Genomic DNA, 23,178 nt, shown 5'->3' on the forward strand with positions numbered 1-23,178 from the left:
AGAAAAGATAGAAAGGATTTAGACCTAGATCTAATTTTAAGAAATACACTTTGCGCAGATAGTTTTTTACTTTGACACATGAAAAGACAAAAGAAGATCCATTGATTTCATTATATAATAAAATTAACCTTCAATTTTGTGTTTCAAAAGCATTTTTTACATTAATTAGTTCCTTATATCTGTGACTACAGATTTGCTGACGAACATTCTTTCATTAGACAATACCGTTTAATTGTTCACTTTATAATCCCATCCCTAGATCTAGAACTCTAATCCAACTCTAAGATGATAAAACTTCTCTTCGCACAGATAGTTTTATACTTTAACACATAAATATATTAATTAAAGTCCATTCATTTCATATTTTGATCAAATAAACATTCAAAATTGGTTTTCTAAAGTTACATTCGTTTACGAAAGCTGCGAAGCCGAGTTGAGATAGGCCTAGATCTATATTCATTCATAAATCGCGTACTAAACATTATTTCGTTTAAGTATTCACTTTATAATCCCATTCATTTAACAAAGCTATCGCTCTTTTCGTTTTTAATAGATAAGAATGTATCGACTTCCTTCGGGTAAACCCATTTTCGCAAAACTAATTTTATTTTCGTAGCGAAACAGAAATAACGTGAAAGGATCATTAGCTACGTTTAACAAGATTATTCAAAAGCATTTTTTACATAAATTAGTTCCTGATATCTACAGATTCCCTGGCGAACATTCTTTCATTAGACATTACCAAATGGTTACACATTAACACATCTCTCTTCTGAGGTCTGAGTCTATTCCTAGGCCTAGGTCTAAAACTCTTACTGAACTCTAAGATGATAAAACTTCTTTTCGCAAAGATAGTTTTATGCTTTAACACATAAACATACTAATTATTGTCCATTCATTTGATATTTTAATCAAATTAACATTCAAATTTGTTTTTCTAAAGCATTTTTAATACATTCGTTCGCTGTTCGCTAAAGCTGCGTAGCCGTGTTGAGATAGGCCTATATTCATTCATGAAAAAAAGTTCACGCATGCGCAGCACAGAACTCTGGATTAGTGTAGATTTAGATCTACGTCTACCTCAAGATCTACTTTACGCGGGCACGTTGCCCTGCCTCATCGTGGCGCCCGCGTGGAAACGGCCATTTGAGGAATTGGCTAGGCTAAATGGGTAGCAACACAGGACTCCCGTGGGGATGCCCACGGGTAGACGAGAGTCCACCCATTGCACGGGCTGAGTTGTAATAAAGTCCCCACAAACACGTCACCAATCCATGCGCTGTTCCTCAAAGGGACCGTTACATAAATGGCGGATCCCGCACAGTTAGCTTGGTACATTGAAGGAAAATGGCAGAAGTCCCCGGTGCATTTTCGGCCTTCGGCCGTGTCTCTAGTCCACGTGTCGGGGGCTGAACGCATCGGTCAACAGCAATGCCTTACATAGGCATTGTCTAGGGTCTCTCCCAAACAGAACTGTGTGTTCACACAGGTTTGTTTTTTTTTACTGTTTGGCGTCCAAACAGGTTTTTTTTCAAACTTAGAGCTCGAAGAGCCTTCGGCTCAGCTCTTAGACATCAACAAGATCTACTTTATACTTTATACACATGAACATACAAAATTTAGTCTATTCATCTCAAATTTTAATCAACTATATGTAGGCCTACAAGCAAATGTTTTAATTTGAAAAAAAAATGGATTTAATTAAGCCTATTAGCTATTTTGATTTAATAGCTTCATTCACACTATTTTTACATTGACACATTCGCTTTACTTATTACATTATTATTTCGTTTAATTGTTTACAAAACACTCTCAGTGACTATATCGACAGTAATGCGCAAATAAAGACCCGCGGGTCGCGGGTAACATATGTCTAGTATTTTATAAAGTAGAAAGTAAGGCGTATGTATGTATGTATGTATGTTACGAATAGAAATCAAAACCGTTTGACCAATCTTGATAAAACTTGGCAGAAATGTTCCTTGGGTGCTAACTTAGACCGTAGTGTATGTATTGTAGCTCTAAAACAAACTTAAGACCCTCAAAAAAAAGTTTTCCAACTCTATGAAAGCATTACAACTTCATCGATCTAGGCTATGTTTACCATATTTACATGAACAGATCGAAAGGATCTACATAGATCTAGCTTTAGAAACTACACTTTGCGCAGATAGTTTTTTACTTTGACACATGAAAATGCAAAATATAGTTTATTGATTTCATTATTTAATAAAATTAACCTTCAAATGTGTGTTGTTTCAAATGCATTTTCACATAAATTCGTTCCTTATATCTGCGAATTTAGAATTAGACATTACGCGAAATGTTACACATCTCTCTATTCCTAGGTCTAAAACTCCGCTCTAAGATGATACAACTTCTCTTTGCAAAGATAGTTTTTTAATTAAACACATGAACATATTAATTATAGTCCATTCATTTCATATTTTAATCAAATTAACATTCAAATTTGTTTTTCTAAAGCATTTTTACATAGATCTACATTCGCCAATGTTTTCATAAAAAATTGAATTCAGGTCAATTAGCTATTTTTAGCTCCATTCATAATATTTTATTCATGAATTGATGCATTCCCTTTACTTATAACATTATAGTATAGATTGTTTTCTTTAATTGTTTCTAATGCACTATATCAGTGACTATATCAGCAATGTGCGAGTTAAGACCCGCGGGCAGCGGGTAATATCTGTCTTGTTTATATATATATATATATATATATATATATATATATATATATATATATATATATATATATATATATATATGTGTGTGTGTGTGTGTGTGTGTGTGTGTGAGTGTGTGTGTGTGTTTATTTCTACTTACACACACTCACAGGTTTATGCCTAAAAGAGCTTTTTTTGTGTTTTGGAAAAATGAAAAGAATAAACAGTGACCTTCACCGTTCAACCTCAAAGCGAAACAAAAACAAAACGCGTTGATTAAAGTGTTCAATTCCAGTGTGTAACGAATAACTGTGTCGAGTTTCAGAGTTAGTATCATCCCTAATTGGGAATTTTTGTGAGAAATCATTAAGTTAAGGTTTTAGACTATCTATCTATCTATCTATTTATCTATCTATTTAATCTATCTATCTATCTATCTATCTATCTATCTATCTATCTATCTATCTATCTATCTATCTATCTATCTATCTATCTATCTATCTATCTATCTATCTATCTATCTATCTATCTATCTATCTATCTATCTATCTATCTATCTCTCTCTCTCTATATATATATATATATATATATATATATATGTATATATGTATATATGTATGTATGTATGTATGTATGTATCTAGCTATCTATCTAACTATCTATCTATTATGTCAATAATGATTGTTATAAGAACCACTTGCAGGGCTCTTGTTCTCTACATATGAAGTCCTGCTTGCTAGTGTACAATGTGTGAGTGTTGGTAGCTCCAGGAAACACCTTTCAATACAATGTGTGAGGGTTGGTAGCTCCAGGAAACACCTTTCAGTACAATGTGTGAGGGTTGGTAGCTCCAGGAAACACCTTTCAGTACAATGTGTGAGGGTTGGTAGCTCCAGGAAACACCTTTCAATACAATGTGTGAGGGTTGGTAGCTCCAGGAAACACCTTTCAATACAATGTGTGAGGGTTGGTAGCTCCAGGAAACACCTTTCAGTACAATGTGTGAGTGTTGGTAGCTCCAGGAAACACCTTTCAATACAATGTGTGAGGGCTGGTAGCTCCAGGAAACACCTTTCAGTACAATGTGTGAGTGTTGGTAGCTCCAGGAAACACCTTTCAGTACAATGTGTGAGGGTTGGTAGCTCCAGGAAACACCTTTCAGTACAATGTGTGAGTGTTGGTAGCTCCAGGAAACACCTTTCAATACAATGTGTGAGGGTTGGTAGCTCCAGGAAACACCTTTCAATACAATGTGTGAGGGTTGGTAGCTCCAGGAAACACCTTTCAATACAATGGATCGACTCTGCCTGGACATTGCGATCAATTTTATTTTTTAGAAGTCTACCACCATGCCATCTCTCGCTCTCTCTTTCTTGGTGACTGTCAGCCTGTCTCTCTCTCTTTTCTCTCTCACTCTATAACTCTCTCTTGATCTCTGTCTAGCTGTCTTTTCTTTTTTTTTCTCTCTCACTCTATAACTCTCTCTTGATCTCTGTCTGGCTGTCTTTTCTTTTTTTTTCTCTCTCACTCTATAACTCTCTCTTGATCTCTGTCTGGCTGTCTTTTCTTTTTTTTTTCTCTCTCACTCTATAACTCTCTCTTGATCTCTGTCTGGCTGTCTTTTCTTTTTTTTTCTCTCTCACTCTATAACTCTCTCTTGATCTCTGTCTGGCTGTCTTTTCTTTTTTTTCTCTCTCACTCTATAACTCTCTCTTGATCTCTGGCTGTCTTTTCTTTTATTTTTCTCTCTCACTCTATAACTCTCTCTTGATCTCTGTCTGGCTGTCTTTTCTTTTTTTTTCTCTCTCACTCTATAACTGTCACCACCTCAAAGTTGGTGCCATAGAGTAGAAACCCTAATTCTGTATTGTGTATGTTAATTCCATATTGTGAATCTTATTCACAACCCATGTGGCACTAAGGTGAACACTTTTGACCTTAGGTGAACCAGGGAGTAAAAGGCAGTCAGTCCACATAGAGATCTTGTAGCAAGCACTTGTATTGAGTCACTTAAGATATAAGCAGTAGAGTTAGATGTTTAAAGTAGTTGGTTATAGAATAAGTACTAAGTTGTGATATTCGTATATTACTGTTGGATTAATACCGACCATTCCTGGGTCGAATTGTATGGTGTATTCACTATGTGGTGTTATATTAAACTTATTGTGTCTGCTACACCAGGCGTCATTTCATTATTCTGTGATTTGTAACAAGAACCTAATGTCACCACCACGCCTACATTGATAACCACAGCCACAATCATAACATATAAAATAACCAGTGACAATAACTCTCTCTTGATCTCTGTCTGGCTGTCTTTTCTTTTTTTTTCTCTCTCACTCTATAACTCTCTCTTGATCTCTGTCTGGCTGTCTTTTCTTTTTTTTTCTCTCTCACTCTATAACTCTCTCTTGATCTCTGTCTGGCTGTCTTTTCTTTTTTTTTCTCTCTCACTCTATAACTCTCTCTTGATCTCTGTCTGGCTGTCTTTTCTTTTTTTTTCTCTCTCACTCTATAACTCTCTCTTGATCTCTGTCTGGCTGTCTTTTCTTTTTTTTTTCTCTCTCACTCTATAACTCTCTCTTGATCTCTGTCTGGCTGTCTTTTCTTTTTTTTTTCTCTCTCACTCTATAACTCTCTCTTGATCTCTGTCTGGCTGTCTTTTCTTTTTTTTTTCTCTCTCACTCTATAACTCTCTCTTGATCTCTGTCTGGCTGTTTTTTCTTTTTTTTTCTCTCTCACTCTATAACTCTCTCTTGATCTCTGTCTGGCTGTCTTTTCTTTTTTTTTTCTCTCTCACTCTATAACTCTCTCTTGATCTCTGTCTGGCTGTCTTTTCTTTTTTTTTTCTCTCTCACTCTATAACTCTCTCTTGATCTCTGTCTGGCTGTCTTTTCTTTTTTTTTTTCTCTCGAATATTCCATTCCCTCCTCCTCTGTCTCTCTGTAATTTTGAAGATTAAGACATATGATAGCTGTGTACATATGATAGCTGTGTACATATGATAGCTGTGTACATGTGATAGCTGTGTACATATGATAGCTGTGTACATATGATAGCTGTGTACATGTGATAGCTGTGTACATGTGATAGCTGTGTACATATGATAGCTGTGTACATATGATAGCTGTGTACATATGATAGCTGTGTACATATGATAGCTGTGTACATATGATAGCTGTGTACATATGATAGCTGTGTACATATGATAGCTGTGTACATATGATAGCTGTGTGGCTTGACTGTCTTCCTCTATTGCTGTAAAACATTTTTAAGATTTGTAAACCAAAGGACACACAGATTGTGTTCACTTTAGAAACAAAATAACAATTAGTACACCAACAATTGCTCACAAGGAATATCTACACATACACAACATCTGGTCAACATCAGTGGCGTAGCAAGGTACCCGTGGGCCCGGGTTCAAGAATATATTGGTGGGCCCCCTCCCCAAATAAAACGAATACAAAGTATGACAAAACAATTGAGTAATCTGAATGTATCGGTACATTGACCAAAAGACATTCCAATGCAAGAGGAGTAGATTTTTAATAATCTTATTACGTTTGAAGCAGAACTCCAACATGAATTAAAAGTCAATGTTTGTAACAGAATGAAACGGGTTAATGGAGTTTCATCAAATATATAAAAAAAATTTACTAATAGTTCTAGTTCCCATTCTACACATTGACATTCCTAAATTACTTCTAGGTGTAAAACTTTGAAACATTGTCCATTATTTCAAGAGATCAAACATTTATTTACTAACATTTCTCTGGCCTTCTAAGTAGCAAAATAACAAACCAGTGCATCTATTTCTAAACGCGAGCGGCTTCTTTGGAAGAAACAATGCCCAAAAGTAATTCTAGTATCCAGTCATAGTTTAATCATGATCATAGCTTTGGCCTTGTATTTTATTTAAGGATAAATGGGAATTTTATTTAAGGATAAATGGGGATTTTATTTAAGGATAAATGGGGATTTTATTTAAGGATAAATGGGATTTTATTTAAGGATAAATGGGATTTTATTTAAGGATAAATGGGGATTCTTTAAATTATTTGGAGCATTTGTTCAGCAAAATCTGCTGACATCTGATTCTCACAAATATAAAAAAACAACAACTAGAAATGACTATCTAATTGCTATTTCTTTGGATGATCCGTCGTCGGAGATCACTAAGCAGTATCGAAACATACTAATTGGATCAACTTTTAATTTGTCACCAACGAAAGAGTCCAATGGTACGGATGTCCTAAGGTACCGGTACCAGCACTGCATTGCCCAACAGGTCTACTATCTCGTTTTGAATCTATGGGGCTTTGATTACCTGCCAAATTTGAATACTCATAGCAATTTTATGAGTTTTTTTTTTTGTATAAACATATGGTGTTAAATTTCCTTAAGAGCTATGAACCAAGTTTAAACCAAATACTAAGCATTGGTCAGAGAAAGGCACTATTCCATATTCAACTCTAGATCTTTGTTTTAAACCTGCTCCCCAATACGATTTCTTCATAAATTGCAGTAGCACAAAACATATTTAACTTTAACTCAGGCAGGTAAAAAGGCAGATTTCAATATTTTCAGAAAGAATATCAGAATGAAATAATTTCAAAGGCAAATGACAGAGAAGTATGGAGAAGGAAGGTTGACGAGCTTAAGTGGTGCCACAACGATAAAGCAGAAAAAGGGATAGGTGAAAGTGAGGGTGAAGTTAGATGTCAACCTGGCTATACTGATGTCATATAATGATTATCTAATGGATATAGCTGTTTTGTAAAGGGTCAATCTCTTATACAAAGCCTCAAGGAAAAAAAAATGTCCATAAAAATGAATTTCGTAACTGTCCAGGTGCTCTTCTGCAGTTCCCGCGAACTACTTATTAATTGTTGTTTTCAATTATATTCCGCTTATATGCATATTAAAAAGTTTTTTCTCTTCAAAAAAAAAAAGTAAACATTTATTTTTGTAAATGTAGCAGTAAGTATGACAAAACTTACTTAACTTAGCAATACATTTGTAAAAAAAAAATTGAAAAAAAATTATACTAATTATTTGACAAAAATCTAAAATCGTTTGCATAAATGTGTTGAAACATAGTAAATTACTATCTTCCTTACTAAATAGCCTCCCGTGTTTGTTACTATTAGTAGCGAATAGTTGTAAAAATGGTGTATTTTCATGAAAAAACTGCTTGCATAGTTGATTATGAAAATTGAAATTTTCGCTTTCAGAAAAGAAAAAAGTAGCCGTTGCTTCAGAACTTTGAATAGTCTAAAATATGATGTCGGATTTTCAATACTTTTTCTAGTTTACGAGATCTGAACGGGACGGACGGACGGACGAACTGACAGACCACACAAAACTAATAGCGTCTATTCCCCTTTCGTGGGCCGCTAAAAAGAATGAGACGATATGGAAACGATTGTCCCCTCAAACGCACGATTGGGGTTATCTACCATTACAATTGACAAAACCTGATGGGAAGCAAATCCTTACATTAAAGCTTCAAACACTGGTTTTTAAGTTAATATAAACTTTGATACAAAGTTCAGGATATTTTGGGGGAGATTTTTGAAATTCTATTTTTTTTTATTGGTTTTTACAAAAGTGCATTAATTTTTTCACTTTGATGTCATCCCCAAGTTCTCATGTGGGCCCCAACTAGTTGAGAGTCATGGGCCCAACCGCTGTGGGCCCCTAATGGTCGTGGGCCCGGGTTCATTGAACCCCTTCGCGCCATGGATGCTACGCTACTGGGTCGACAACATTTCTACTTGACAGAATATTTTTGTAAAGAGAACTCCAGTCTGAGACGTCTACTCAGTACAGATTTCTTATCTACGCCTTACAATCTTCTGTCTCAGAAATGTGTAACAGAAACGTTACTATAACAACAACTTGATAATAAACTATTGGCTGTGTGATACTGAGATAGTTTGGAATGCATGTTATTGTGATTAGTTTGAGTGTGGTGGTATTTGTAATACACTTAAAAATATAAAAGGTTTTCATTTATTTTACACAGGATCTGTTGGTCAGTGCCAAGCACTCAAAATGCTTCAACGTGAACACATGACCATGCAACTAAAACAAGATTTACTCAACCATCTAGACACTGTTAGTACACTATCAGTACTAATACTCTGATGACTGTTCGCCCTGATGGCGGTTGTGTCTTTACACAACCAGGCGCCCTACAGGCGCACTTACAGCAGCCGTGAACGAGTGAATGTAGACTCGGAAAGAAATGACCCGTGGCTACACTCGGGAGATAGTGCAGGGAGTAACTCCAATATTGCTCGCCCTGTCAAGCCTTCAGCACCCCGTCGTAGATGTGTGACACTTGATGGTGAGTTACTTCCCATTCAGCACACTTGTCAGTTGAGTACTTGTGATCGAATCACTATCAACGTCAGCGGCAAGTACTTTGAAACTTGGAGGAAAACTCTAGAAGACCATCCCAACACACTTCTTGGAGACCCAGACCGACGGAGTCAATATTATGATAAATACAAGGACGAATATTTTTTCGACCGTCATCGCCCAACATTCGATGCAATATTTGAATACTATCTGTACGGTGGTGGGTTAAAGAGACCTCCTCCAGTTCCAGATGATGTGTTTCTCACTGAGTTGGACTTTTTCGAAATCGAACGTCCGGTTATAGAAAAGTATAGGCGAGGAGAGGGCTACATAATGGAAAATGTCATTCTCCCAGAACGAGGCTTGAAACGTAAAGTATGGATGTTGATGGAATACCCCGAGACCTCACTTTGTGCTTACATCATAGCAATTATATCTGTTCTAATCACTACAGCTTCCATTGCGCTCTTCTGTGTGGAGACTTTGCCAGGACTTAGTTCAGAACATTGTGTCCAAAATCAAGATCCCAATTGGGGCGATCCATTCTTTCTGGTAGAAACCATTTGCTCGGCTTGGTTCACTTTTGAAGTTCTTATTCGTCTGTTTGCATGTCCAAGTAAAGTGGCTTTCTTTAAAGACTTTAAAAATCTAGTGGATGTTACAGCAGTGATTCCATATTATGTTGGTTTATTCAATATATTGTCTACTATGTCATGCGATAGTGCTAAATCTTCTGCATCTCTAGCATTTCTCAGGGTGTTCAGACTTGTTCGGATATTTAAGTTAACGAAACACTCAGCCGGGCTCCAAGTTCTAATACTGACATTTAAAGCAAGCGTTGAAGGATTGTGTCTTTTCCTTGTAGCTTTGACGGTTTGTATTTTAGTTTTCTCCAGTGCGGTTTATTTTGCTGAAATGGGGATTGAAGGATCACAAATCAAAAGCATTCCGGATGGGTTTTGGTGGGCTATTATAACCATGACAACAGTGGGCTATGGTGACGTCGCTCCAAAAGGACCAATGGGAAAGCTCTTAGGCTCCATGTGTGCAGTTGCTGGAGTTCTCACATTAGCGATACCTGTCCCCATCATTACAGAGAACTTCAACAAGTTCTACTCACATAAAACAGGCCGAGGTCGAATTTAAAGGATCTTAGTATAAATAGTATCATAATACAGGTCACTTCGGATGCTAGTACAGTACAAGCAACATTTAGTGTTATATAATCAAGAAATTAATATTTATAAGATATATCTCTTATGAGATGTAGACCAATAATATATACACTAACATAATCAACGTCAATGGTCAGTTAACATTAATCTACTTCAGTCACGTAAACAAACAGATATATAGACATTATGTTCTCAAATGATCAAGAACTAAGAACACTAGTATACATAACATTTTAGAAAATACCTTCTGCAAAAGTAGGGAATGATCTATACAAAGTAGGGAATGTTGTTTGATGGCATAAGTATGTTTTCTATCATGTGACACAATTTTAGACTAGAAATGTGCAAATCTAAAGAGATTGCTAATGTTAAAAGATCATCAATATGGTGGTCAATGTTGTTTAGATAACAAAAAGCAACGACTCATTTTGTTTGTTTTTTTAAACTATTTTCACTTTATGCAATTTTTTAATGTTAAAATTACATCCACTTTTACATTTTACGTGTAAATTATAATATTGTATCCATTTTTATATTCTCTTTTAACAATTATTGTGTCTATTTTCCAATGTTTCACTTCTGCACTGTCTGAACAATTTCTTGGAGTCCTCAATATTTCTTGGAGTTCTCAATATTTCTTGGAGTCTTCAATATTTCTTGGAGTCTTCAATATTTCTTGGAGTCTTCAATATTTCTTGGAGTCCTCAATATTTCTTGGAGTCTTCAATATTTCTTGGAGTCCTCAATATTTCTTGGAGTCCTCAATATTTCTTGGAGTCCTCAATATTTCTTCTGTATTAGATTTAGTCTGGTAGAATCCCATCAAGCACCTGACAAACTTATTTGCAACTTCTTGATTGAGTGTAAAAGGAATAAGAAAAAGTGACTGCTAGGTGTTAGTCAAGAGCTTTACCTAAAGATCTTGTGTCTTTAACTTTATATTGTAATAAGGGTGATTAGTTAATTCAAAGAAAATGTCCGAGAGGTAATATGTCTGTTTTAGTTGATTGGCATTCTGCAAAAAGTCTGATGGGTAATATGTCTGTTTTAGTTGGTTGGCATTCTGCAAAAAGTCTGATGGGTAATATGTCTGTTTTAGTTGATTGGCATTCTGCAAAAAGTCTGATGGGTAATATGTCTGTTTTAGTTGGTTGGCATTCTGCAAAAAGTCTGATGGGTAATATATCTGTTTTAGTTGATTGGCATTCTGCAAAAAGTCTGATGGGTAATATGTCTGTTTTAGTTGGTTGGCATTCTGCAAAAAGTCTGATGGGTAATATATCTGTTTTAGTTGGTTGGCATTCTGCAAAATGTCGGAAAGGTAGTATGTCTGTTTTAGTTGGTTGGCATTCTGCAAAATGTCGGAAAGGTAGTATGTCTGTTTTAGTTGGTTGGCATTCTGCAAAATGTCGGAAAGGTAATATGTCTGTTTTAGTTGGTTGGCATTCTGCAAAATGTCGGAAAGGTAATATGTCTGTTTTAGTTGGTTGGCATTCTGCAAAAAGTCTGATGGGTAATATGTCTGTTTTAGTTGGTTGGCATTCTGCAAAAAGTCTGATGGGTAATATATCTGTTTTAGTTGGTTGGCATTCTGCAAAATGTCGGAGAGGTAGTATATCTGTTTTAGTTGGTTGGCATCCTGCAAAATGTTGGCAAATAAATGTACGAGCAGGAGCGTGCACTAGCTTTGGCCACTGACAGTTTAGTGTTTATATATATATATATATAGAGAGAGAGAGAGCCTAGGCAATAAAAATATGCATCTATAGGCCCTACATTATTTATAAGAGTAGTTCTCTAGTATCTAGGCCTAGACACTATCTTTTTGGGACCATATTTTTAAAGAATATGAACAAATGATAGGCTTTTTGAAAATTATTTTATATATTTCTTAAATGTAGAGATTTTTTTTCCTAGTGATTTTCTACTATTGTAATACAAATGTAAATCTAGTTTATACAAAATATGTGAGTCTTTTCTACTTGAACCTTCAGGAGAATGTCTGTATACAGTATCACATCCTTTATCCGAACGTCAGTTATCGGAAGCGTTAGATATTCGAACTGCCTTTTTTTTGTGACAGTATCTAAGTGGTAGATCCGCGATTATTTCTCTCAATAAAGGGAGGCTACTTCTTATAAAGCTTTGTGTCTTTGTATATTTTAATTGCATTTTATGTTTATTTACGGTGCGATACCACATAGCAATTTTCTTCATATTGTTGGTGAACAGGACCGTTTAAAATATTCCGAATTCGATTATCCGGACAGACCCGGTTCCCAATTTAGGCCTATGCGGATAATCGCCATTCTACTGTAGTTCTATTATGACGTAATATATGTCACTCGGGAGTAGTTCTATTATGACCTAATATATGTCACTCGGGAGTAGTTCTAGAATGACGTAATATATGTCACTCGGGAGTAGTTCTAGAATGACGTAATATACTACTTTGAAGTGGATTCCTCAAGAGAAAGTCTCGAGATAGACATTTACTTTGCGATACTCATCAATCTGTTGTCTGAATGAAATCTTCTCGGCCCGAAAACCAAATCGCCATAACTCGTGATCTTTCTGAAATTGTTAATCAAAGTAATTGGGTGGGGTGAGTGTGGGGGAATGTCTGTTGATGTATTCAACAGTAGTGTCGTGTTGAAATGTAGAAATAAGGCTGTTTAGTGAATTCAAAGTTTTTCACTTTTTCACTTATGTAGAAATAAGGCTGTTTAGTGAATTCAAAGTTTTTCACTGATGTTGAACTAAAGCTGTTTAGTGAATTCAAAGTTGTTTTTTTCCACTGATGTTGAACTAAAGCTGTTTAGTGAATTCAAAGTTTTTTAGTCTCCATGAGCTACTAAACAGTTTTGTTCCTAGAGTCTGTTCAAACAATAGATGGTCTGGTGGTAGAATCATTAAAACAAACCTCAATGTGCAGATGTTAAGTTTAATTAGATGTCGAAGTCAATGAAATATTGCTATCAGTAAAATTCCTGTTTTTTAGAATGTTTCCACCGAGTTATAGATCTAAGCTATCAAGCTCTGGTCAGAAATCGTTTTTGAAGTTGTATATTTAAAGAAAAGTTCTTTTGTGTTGGCTTTTAGAACTATTTGTTTCCTAACAAAAATCACGATAAAAAACTCTCCTTTCCCTTTACCTCTCATACCTTTCTTCGCTTGATCTCAATTTGAACCCACTTTCAATTTCTACCCGCAGTTCCCTTGAAACTACACACCCGCAGTTCCCTTGAAACTACACACCCGCAGTTCCCTTGAAACTACACACCCGCAGTTCCCTTGAAACTACACACCCGCAGTTCCCTTGAAACCACACACCCACAGTTCCCTTGAAACTACACACCCACAGTTCCATTGAAACTACACACCCTTGAAACTACACACCCACAGTTCCCTTGAAACTACACACCCACAGTTCCCTTGAAACTACACACCCTTGAAACTACACGCCCGCAGTTCCTTTAAAACTACACACCCGCAGTTCCCTTGAAACTACACACCCACAGTTCCCTTGAAACTACACCCCCGGAGTTCCCTTGAAACTACACACCGGCAGTTCCCTTGAAACTACACACCGGCAGTTCCCTTGAAACTACACACCCACAGTTCCCTTGAAACTACACACCCACAGTTCCCTTGAAACTACACTGACGCAGTTCCCTTAAAAATACACACCCGCTGTTCCATTAAAAATACACACACGCAGTTCCCTTGAAAATACACACCCGCTGTTCCATTGAAAATACACACCCGCTGTTCCATTGAAAATACACACCCGCTGTTCCATTGAAAATACACACCTTATTTATCACGTTTGGTTGTGTGTTTTCCATGCATAAAACTGTCACGTAAACCCTTCATTTTGGCTCTAATTTTTGTTTACAACTCACTCTGGTTAAAAGTCTGTACACGTCATTTCTTCCACATACATTCTCCAATCAAATTGAAACTTAGCACGATTATTCATTGGCATAGTCAAGACACGAATCAATAAAAAAAACAAGATTGCAAAGAGAGTTTGTGTTATCACACAAACTCAGATGCGGCCCCCGTCGGATCCCTGTCGGATCAGCCTATTCGCAAGGAATATTCAAGACGTGATTTTATTTTGATTGTCTAAAGTAATAACGTTTCAAAGATTTATTTGCCGTTGTAATTTTTTTCTGTCTTACATGTTTATGATGTTCTTTCAAAATTAAAGATAATTAACTTCCTTGTCCAAACCTCCCGCTGGACGACGGGGGATGGCAGCGAGTTGGGTGTGAACCCGGGACCGTCCATATAATCAGTCCAGCACGCTAACCGCACGACCAGGCATTGCTGTTAACTTAATAATAAACTGGTTACAAACTAATAGCCTATTATTGATATAGTGTGATATATTACACATTACGGCATGACATCTACCGGATATGTACAATATATCAGACAAGCGATTTTAGATAATCTTTCAGCATTGATTTGTAATTGAAAAAAAAAAAAAGAAAAGAATAGATATCTTGCTTGTAGGCCTACTTCGATATCTCAGCACAGTTACCGACAGAGCTACTGGCATTTTTATTTAAATGGAACTAGAATAACGATGTAGATCTACCTAAACTAAACTTCTGATTTAGCACTCTTAAGATTTATAACTACTAGATCTAGATCTAAAATATAAATTAGGAATAATTTGTATGTAATTAGATTTATGAAAATAAAAAGCCTAGATAATCTATCAATAGACTGAATGCAATATTAAATTTATAAATAGTAGATTAGTTTTAGTATATTAGGCTATAGCATTGCAATATTGATCTAGACGTTTGGAAATCAAAATCTACACTTAGCCTAAATTTAAGTCTAGAAATTGAAATTCTATATCTTGATCTAGTCTATATCATTTTAAACTAAATGATTCTAATTAGAATATAAATATAGATCTAGTTTAAAAAATCTAGATATACTGTAAAAAAATCTAGATATACTTTAAAAAATCTAGATATACTTTAAAAAATCTAGATCTAGTTTTAAAAATCTAGATAAGATCTTAATCTAGCTACTATGTTTTTTAAAATACGAGTCAGATAACGAGGTTTAATAAACATTACTATACCGAATTGATTTAGCATTTCATTAAAAAAATTAATTCCATATGACGTCAAGGGAAAAAATATACTACGTCACACGGCCTAGTTAGACAAAAAAATGCCTTCATCAACTGGAGCCAGTTATCGAGTGTTCATAGACATTGGTGAACCGAGTGAGTTCTTTTAGCATTTCATTTAAAGAATTAATTTCATATGACGTCAAAGAAAAAAATCCACTACGTCACCCGGCCTAGTTAGAATTAAAAATGCCTTCATCAATACAAGCAATTTTTCGAGGGTTCATTGACATTGGTGCACCGAGATTTTTAGCATTACATTTAAAGAGTTTGAGTTTTTGGCACATCGGCACAATTTAGGCCATGTCGTGCCCGTAATCCTTTAAGGATTACTCTCCCTTCATATCACCAGAGCTAAATTCCATACAGTTAAATCATTAAAAGCAAGATCTATTCAAAAGAAAAAAAAATCCATTACGTCATAATGGGCTATACCAAAAAAAATGTCTTTATTAACACGAGATATTTAACGACATTGGCACTGAGTTCAATAGAATTTATTTAAAGAGGATAAAAGCAGCATTTTAGTGCGATTTGTCTGTCAGTCTGTCTGTCCGTCATGTTAATATAAAAAAAACACCTAAAAGCTATTGAAAATTTGATTAACCTTTAATTTTGTTTCGAAACATCGCAATAGTATTAATTATAACGCAATAGATTTAAGTATATATAATAGATTGTTCTGGATGTTTGTATAAATAGTAAGAGAAAAAGAGAATTCCAGATAAATGTAATACCGTTAATTAAATTTTTGGGATGGTCTTGTAAAAAAATTAGATGTACCACAGCCTTGTGGAGAGATTTTCAAACCATACTTTGGTGTTTGGAAGTTGTTTTTCTTAAAAACCGGAACATACGATTAACCATACTTAGATTTTGTAACGTTTTAGCTAGAAAATTAAATGTACTGTAAGAGAGAAGTGAGATTTTACAAAAAAAATAGTTAAAATATTTTTCATAAAAAAATCCGGAACAACATTTTTTCGTGAATGCGAATATTTTTTTATTATTAATTAGAAGAAGGATTTCAAACAATTATTTGGCGTTAGTAGATTTTCAATATAAAATTCGGAAATTTCTCGCGACGATTTTAAAGAAAATGTAAGTAATGTAGGTCAACTTCTTTTCAAAACAAAATCCAGAACATTCTTTATCGATTAAAAAACGTTTGTGTTTCAGCAAGAAAAATAATTGTAAAAATAAGTCTAAAAAGTGATTTTCAATAATCGTTTCTAGTAAATTATTTTCTTTTTTTTTTTAAATCCTGAACAACCTATAGTCGATATTTTTACAATTTGTTTAAAGATGAAAATACGGAACAATTTGATATCGATAATTAAACTATAGTAACGTATTGTCAAAGAATATAAGTGTAATATTAGTCAATTGTGCGATTTCAAACAATCATTTGACATAATTCATTTTTTATAAAACAATACAATTCATTTTTACACTTAATTTTACAGTCAGTATAGAGATTTTGATTTAGCATTAATATGCTATTTACATACAAAAACGGAACAACATATTATTGATAATGTGGTTTTGCAACATTTAAGCATGGAAATTAAATGTAATATAGGTTAAAAGAGCAAACAAACATTCGTTGGTATTGATTAGTTTTGCACAAAAACATCCGGAACAATCAATTGTAGATACTTAAAACTATTGAGATGTTACGGGGGGAACATTAAAGGGTAAATCAGATTTTCAATAGATCATAGAGTTATTGTTTTTTTTTTATTTAAACGTGACGGACAGACCGATCGACCGATAAAACGCACAAAAATAAGCCTCTTTTATTCTGATGGGGGGTATTAGACAATAAATAAATAAAATCTGATTATTTTTTAAATTTTGAGGGAACTGATAGCACCATGTCTTGCAGCTGCTTGTCACGCTACTGCGCAAAAGTCGCTACATAAAAAATCCATTTAAAAAAATGTGCGTGATATTTATATACTAATTGCATCGCCTTTATAAACAAACATAAATGTTTTCTTTTAATTTTAGCAGCTATTAGACCAGAAAATACCTTTAACTAATATTTATATCTGTTGTGATCATTTCTAATACATTTTATAAATATATTTGACTTAGTGATACTTAAAATACACAAAATACTATCTTTCTTTGTTAACATATTGTAACATTGCCTCACTTACATTGACGTAATTGTTTTAGAATTGGTGTATTTTTATTTTAAAAAATCGCTTGCATAATTAATTTTATAAACTAAACGGTTTGCTTTTAGAAAACCAAAAGTAGCCGTTGCACCTAAACTTTTCAAGCTGCATCGCATGGTGAAATAATATTTTTCATTTCTCTTCTAGTTTTCGAGATCTGAGTATGACAGACGGACATTTTGCACAAACCTAATAGCGGCTTTTTCCCTTACAGGGGCCGCTAAAAACAAAAATTAACCAATTAGTCAACTAATTACTGGTAATTAATTATTTTGTTTGAAATCAATCAGTATTTACGTAAACTGTTTAATATGTAGGGTTTCGTCCTTTAGATAATCATTATGTTAAGTTTAATTATGTATCGATAACTGTACTCATGCTCCATATCTTGACAAGATATGCTTTATGTTACTATTCATCGTTAAAAGTGTAGGCACTAAAGGGATGAAGCCATTATTTCGGAAAATGTGTTCAATTAGTATTAGGACCTACAATGTAGACTCTGTACACAATTTTTGTTTAAACACGAATCTCAGAGGGCCACTTTTATAAGAGAATATTAAACTTTTAACAATTTAACACGTGCTATAGTGGCATTCTTGAGGCTCTTTAGATGACTTTGCCGGCCCATTTGGGTACCGGGCATTTGCCCCAATCCCCATATAGTCCATGCTTTTGATACATGTTTGTTGACCTGCTCTCAATGCCCTAAAGTAGTCGCTACACAAGCAACTTTTTGATTGTTGTGGTCAATGATTCAATCAGACGTTTGCCATGGCTACATTAAGCTGTCGAGTTACACACTTGGTCAGCAACTAGAAAGAATCTACATTTCAAGCAACCAAACCTATTTTATGAAAAGCCTTTAGTTCTGGCCGTTTGGAACTGTCGGCCTGATGGTCCTCCTGAGGTGCCCTCCTACAGTAGTCTACAGTCTGGCTTGCGCCAAGGGATGTCATCATTTTCTATTGGCATCATCCCCTTCAGTCCTGCTTGCGCCAAGGGATGTAATCATTTACTTTGACGTCTGGCACTTACAAAATAAATCACAATGAAATAAAGTTTCTAACTGACCCAAATAACTTTCCTTACAAATTAAATCACAATGAAATAAAGTTTCTAACTGACCCAAATAACTTTCCTTTCAAAATAAATAAGAAGTTGCAACAATGAAAATATTGCAGTGCATAGTGTTCTATTCATTAACTACCTTAGAAAACACCTCTTTCATCATTCCGTTAAGATTTCCTCTAATTCTTCTCTTCAAGTCTCCATATACACCCTCTTCCTCTCTCTGTGTCCGTCTCTCTCTCTCTCTCTCCCTCTCTTTGCTGCTCGCAATCTTTTAAAAATAAGCACAAAATTAAAACTTAATAAAAAAAAAACACAAATCTTATCTAAGGGAAAAACTCCACTTTTACAGTCAAACACACACACACACACACACCTATATATATATATACAGTGTTGTTGTTTTTTTTAAATAGGTGCCGGTACTCTGTGATGGATTGCCTAACTTTTAATTACACGGTACTCATAAATTAATAATAAACGTCGTTAGAATGCAAAGAAAAAGTTAAAAAAATTTCCCCACATTGAAAAGGGGCCGTCACAAGAAAAGCACTGTATATATATATAAGTGTGTGTGTGTGTGTGTTTGACTGTAAATGTGGAGTTTATATATATATATATATTCACTATTGTATTTTTTTTTTCACTTTCAATATTAAACAAAATTAATACAACACAGAACGAATGACTTGATTACAACAAAGAACGAATGACTTGATTACAACAAAGAACGAATGACTTGATTACAACAAAGAACGAATGACTTGATTACAACAAAGAACGAATGACTTGATTACAACAAAGAACGAATGACTTGATTACTACACAGAACGAATGACTTGATTACAACAAAGAACGAATGACTTGATTACAACACAGAACGAATGACTTGATTACTACAAAGAACGAATGACGTGATTGCAACACAGAACGAATGACTTGATTAACTCAAGCTTGGAACAATTCAAAGCTATCTAAATATGTCAAACAATTTACAATTAATTAAAGCTAAACATGGACATCGTTAGGCCGCCCGCTTGGTGAATGCCACCATTTCTAGAAATACAGATTTTACCCTATATATTGGAGTTTTTTTATCGATGCAGTATGTAACGGTGCATGTTGAAAGAAAAGTTTTCACAGTCAATATTTCAACCAGGCGCGTGTGTGTGTGTGTATCTTTGAACTTAGAGAATCGAGTTCATTATTATTTATAGATTTATTTAGACCAGGTCGCAGCTTCAATGGTGTGTCTATTTGTTTGTTGCTTACTTGAGATAGTTACCGTTCATGATTAGGAGAAAAGGTTATTGATATGAGTAGGCCTACATGAGACTTTTTTTTTCTGATCCATACACTAGCGTTCAAAGCCCGTTGGTTCCCAGGATATGTACTGTTTATTTTGATCCCCTTTTTGTTTTATGAATCAGAAGATCCCCCCATTCCTTTTTTTAAATTGCTTCCTTCGCACCTACTCCCTCTCCCACAACCCACAAAGCTGTTTGACAGGAACACTCTCCATTCTACAGAGCTGTTATCAACTCTGTCTGTCTACTGAAAAGTGTGTACATGTTATTTCTGTATATTACACGTTACACACCAAATCTCGGATCTAGCTGAAATTTTGCACAATTATTTCTTTAACATAACAAAACAAGAATCTATTCAAAAAAAAAAATGAATGACTTAATTAGCTATTGGTAATTAGTTATTTGGTTCGGTATCTCGAACAAGGGAAAGAAATTTTACTTGACTGATGTGGTGGTATAAATTGAATTAGTCCCCTTTATACTTTGTAAACAGAAAAGTTTGAAATTAACAAAAGATAACTATAAAACCTTCTATTTTATTAAGCACTTCCCTGGCACAGTGGTTAGTTTATTGACTTGAGGAAGCTTTAGCATTAAAATGTGATCACCCAGATACCCCCTCCCACCCATCCCTTTCCAACTGGTCCTGACAAGTAATACGATCACAATGTAGTGAGAAAGTAATACGATCACAACATAGCGAGAAAGCTAAAAACGTGAAATTGCGCTAAGCAAAAACTATTGGTAAAAATATTTGTAATCGCACAGATTTATAATTGTTAGTCTAGAGTTATTACAAATTTAATTACATGACAGATCCACAGTAATTGATACAACTACGCTTAATATAAGCTTTTCTTTTTTTTTTTAAGTATTTGGTATGTTTTCTTTATATCAACTCACTCTGTCTGTCTGGTAAAAAGTTATTTCTTCCATTGTTTTATATTGAATAAGGGGAATAACTTCTACATTATTGAGAGATATATTTGTCAGTGTGAAGCTCTTCCTCATAGATAAGGTTTGTCTTTAAAAAAACATATTTTGCTTGTTTAGCATTGACTTCAGATGCCGAAGTAAAGGAGGGAGAGGGGGGTGGGATATTCTTACTTTATTATCAAGCATCCTGTTTTGGCTTGACTGGGTGCATGTCCTTGAGAATGGCTCCAGACAGATGATGGAGGACAGGGTTCGATCCATGGAACGTTGAGTCAGCAGTCTAGAGCGCCTTAACGTTGTACCAAAGAAACATCTATAAGCGGAAGGTGGACGGGTGGAGACAAATGTGAATTGAATTCAATGACTAAAATTTGGTGTGTGGAGGGGGGGGGGCGATAGACATTGGATCTTGTCAAAAAACTCGAAGGATGCAAAACAAAATTCAGGGGGGGGGGGTATCCCTATTTTTGTGACAGTAGATGCCCAAAAAGGGGGGGGGAGGGGGGTTCTTTCTAGTAAAAGGAAACATTATATACCCAGGGATCAATTAATGGGCCGGTGTTCAATGCTAGTAAAAGGAAACACTATATACCCAGGGATAAATCAATGGGCCGGTGTTCAATGCTAGTAAAATATAAATTCAATGATCTCAAAAAGAACAATTCATTTAAAAGTGTGTGACTAACAAAACGTTTCTAATCCATTGAAAGGCTGCGGTCCTGATGTTTGTCTTGGATACAAAGTTCAAATTCAATGTTCATATTTTTCGTCCACAGCAACTGGGAGAATCGGTGATGAGTTAAGAATAAAATTTAGATTAAAATAAGTTTTCTAAATAGAATTTAATCTTGATTCAAGAAATACTCAACTAATATGAAAAATGTTTTGTTTTTAAAAGACAATCCTTTACACAGCTGATCAGCCTTTGTAAAAGCGATTATTTTGCTCTAAATAACTAATGAATGATTTTAAAAAATAAATGGAACATTTTTTACCACCCCACAACCCCCAAAAAATCCTGATGAGGCGAATGTCTAGATCTATTCAGAACATCTCCACTCCTACTGCTGGTTAGGCGAATGTCTAGATCTATTCAGAACATCTCCACTCCTACTGCTGGGCCTATAAATCCAGACTTGGAAGTGCGCACAATGGTTCTGAACGTCTTTTGTTATTTCTTTGACTTTATAATGAAGACTTGCGGGAATACCCGCTGACGTAGGCATGTTCAAGATCAAATCTACTTCAGACCTCATTTAATTATTATATTATTCTACTTACAACCAGATTTCTCCATGTTTGACCAATTAGCAAATGATTCTTCTCACAAAAAATATAGGCTACATAAACTGTTCAATGTCTATGAAAATCTTTAGAGACGTTCTCGAGAACTGTGTCAGGGCAGGTTTTCGTTTCCTTTTCCCATAAATAATGTGCCAGCTAAATAGAGGACTAATAACAATGGCACTACTATTAGTTCCTAATACTCCTCTTTATTTCCCTTTTTCAAATTCTCGAATGAAACTCTTTTTAAAGCGTTAACTTTCCTGATGAACTAGTTTTCACACTATTCATTGTCTGGCATTGTTTGTTTCCTTATTTGTTTTTTCTTGGTCCATATTTTGTCTGTATTGTTAAACGACTTGACAATATTTACATTATTCAATTCTAGTCACGTTTTCACATTTTAAATAATTCCAACTTTTCTTGATATTTTTATTAAACATATTTTACAATTTCTTTGAAGTTGTTTATTTTTTTTTTATTTATCTTATTGTTTTATGTCACTGACATAATATTTATTTGATCTCAGATATATAATTGAATGTCAAGGTTTAGGTATGGATGTATGTTCCTAATTAAAATCGAAACCTTTAAGCCAATCTTGATCAAATTTGACATGAACGTTCCATAGATCACAACGGAGACCAAAGTGAATAGGAAATGTCCCGCTCACAAGCGGAGGACCCTAACAATAAAATGCATAGCTCTATAGACGCAATACACTTGACTAGATTTAGGTTCGATTAGCCAACTTAGCTCCATTCCTAATGCCATTGGGTCGCGTAGTATTACAATTCAAATTAGCAATTAAGGTCACAAACACACACAAATTAAAGGCTTATTTTGTTTATCATTAATAACTCAGTTGATACAATTCACCTTGAAATTTTTATTTTTATTTTAGAAATACGCATTGTCTTTAACTATAGGCCTCATTCTTTATTTTGGATTTTTTAACGCGCATATAGAACCCTTAACTTAATTTAAGCATACTACTAGAGT

General features: G+C 34.7%; 1 protein-coding gene across 3 annotated transcripts in view; it reads left to right on the plus strand.

The window, feature by feature from the left end:
• The window catches only part of LOC106073525 (potassium voltage-gated channel subfamily A member 2-like), a 50,219-nt gene that overhangs the window by 13,868 nt on the left and 13,173 nt on the right, over positions 1-23,178 (plus strand). For 2 of the 3 annotated variants that reach the window (XM_013234116.2, XM_013234117.2), the window contains exon 2: positions 8,716-22,630. The exons of the other annotated variant lie outside the window; for it this stretch is intronic. In XM_013234116.2, coding sequence (XP_013089570.1) covers positions 8,853-10,199 — 1,347 coding nt within the window. In that variant the 5' untranslated portion in view covers positions 8,716-8,852 and the 3' untranslated portion in view covers positions 10,200-22,630. Of the gene's footprint in view, positions 1-8,715; positions 22,631-23,178 lie in introns of those variants that run through there. 3 annotated transcript variants of the gene reach the window in all.

This window comes from Biomphalaria glabrata, chromosome 4 (genome assembly GCF_947242115.1).
Source record: "Biomphalaria glabrata chromosome 4, xgBioGlab47.1, whole genome shotgun sequence".
In the NCBI taxonomy this organism is placed as follows: Eukaryota; Metazoa; Mollusca; class Gastropoda; family Planorbidae; genus Biomphalaria; species Biomphalaria glabrata.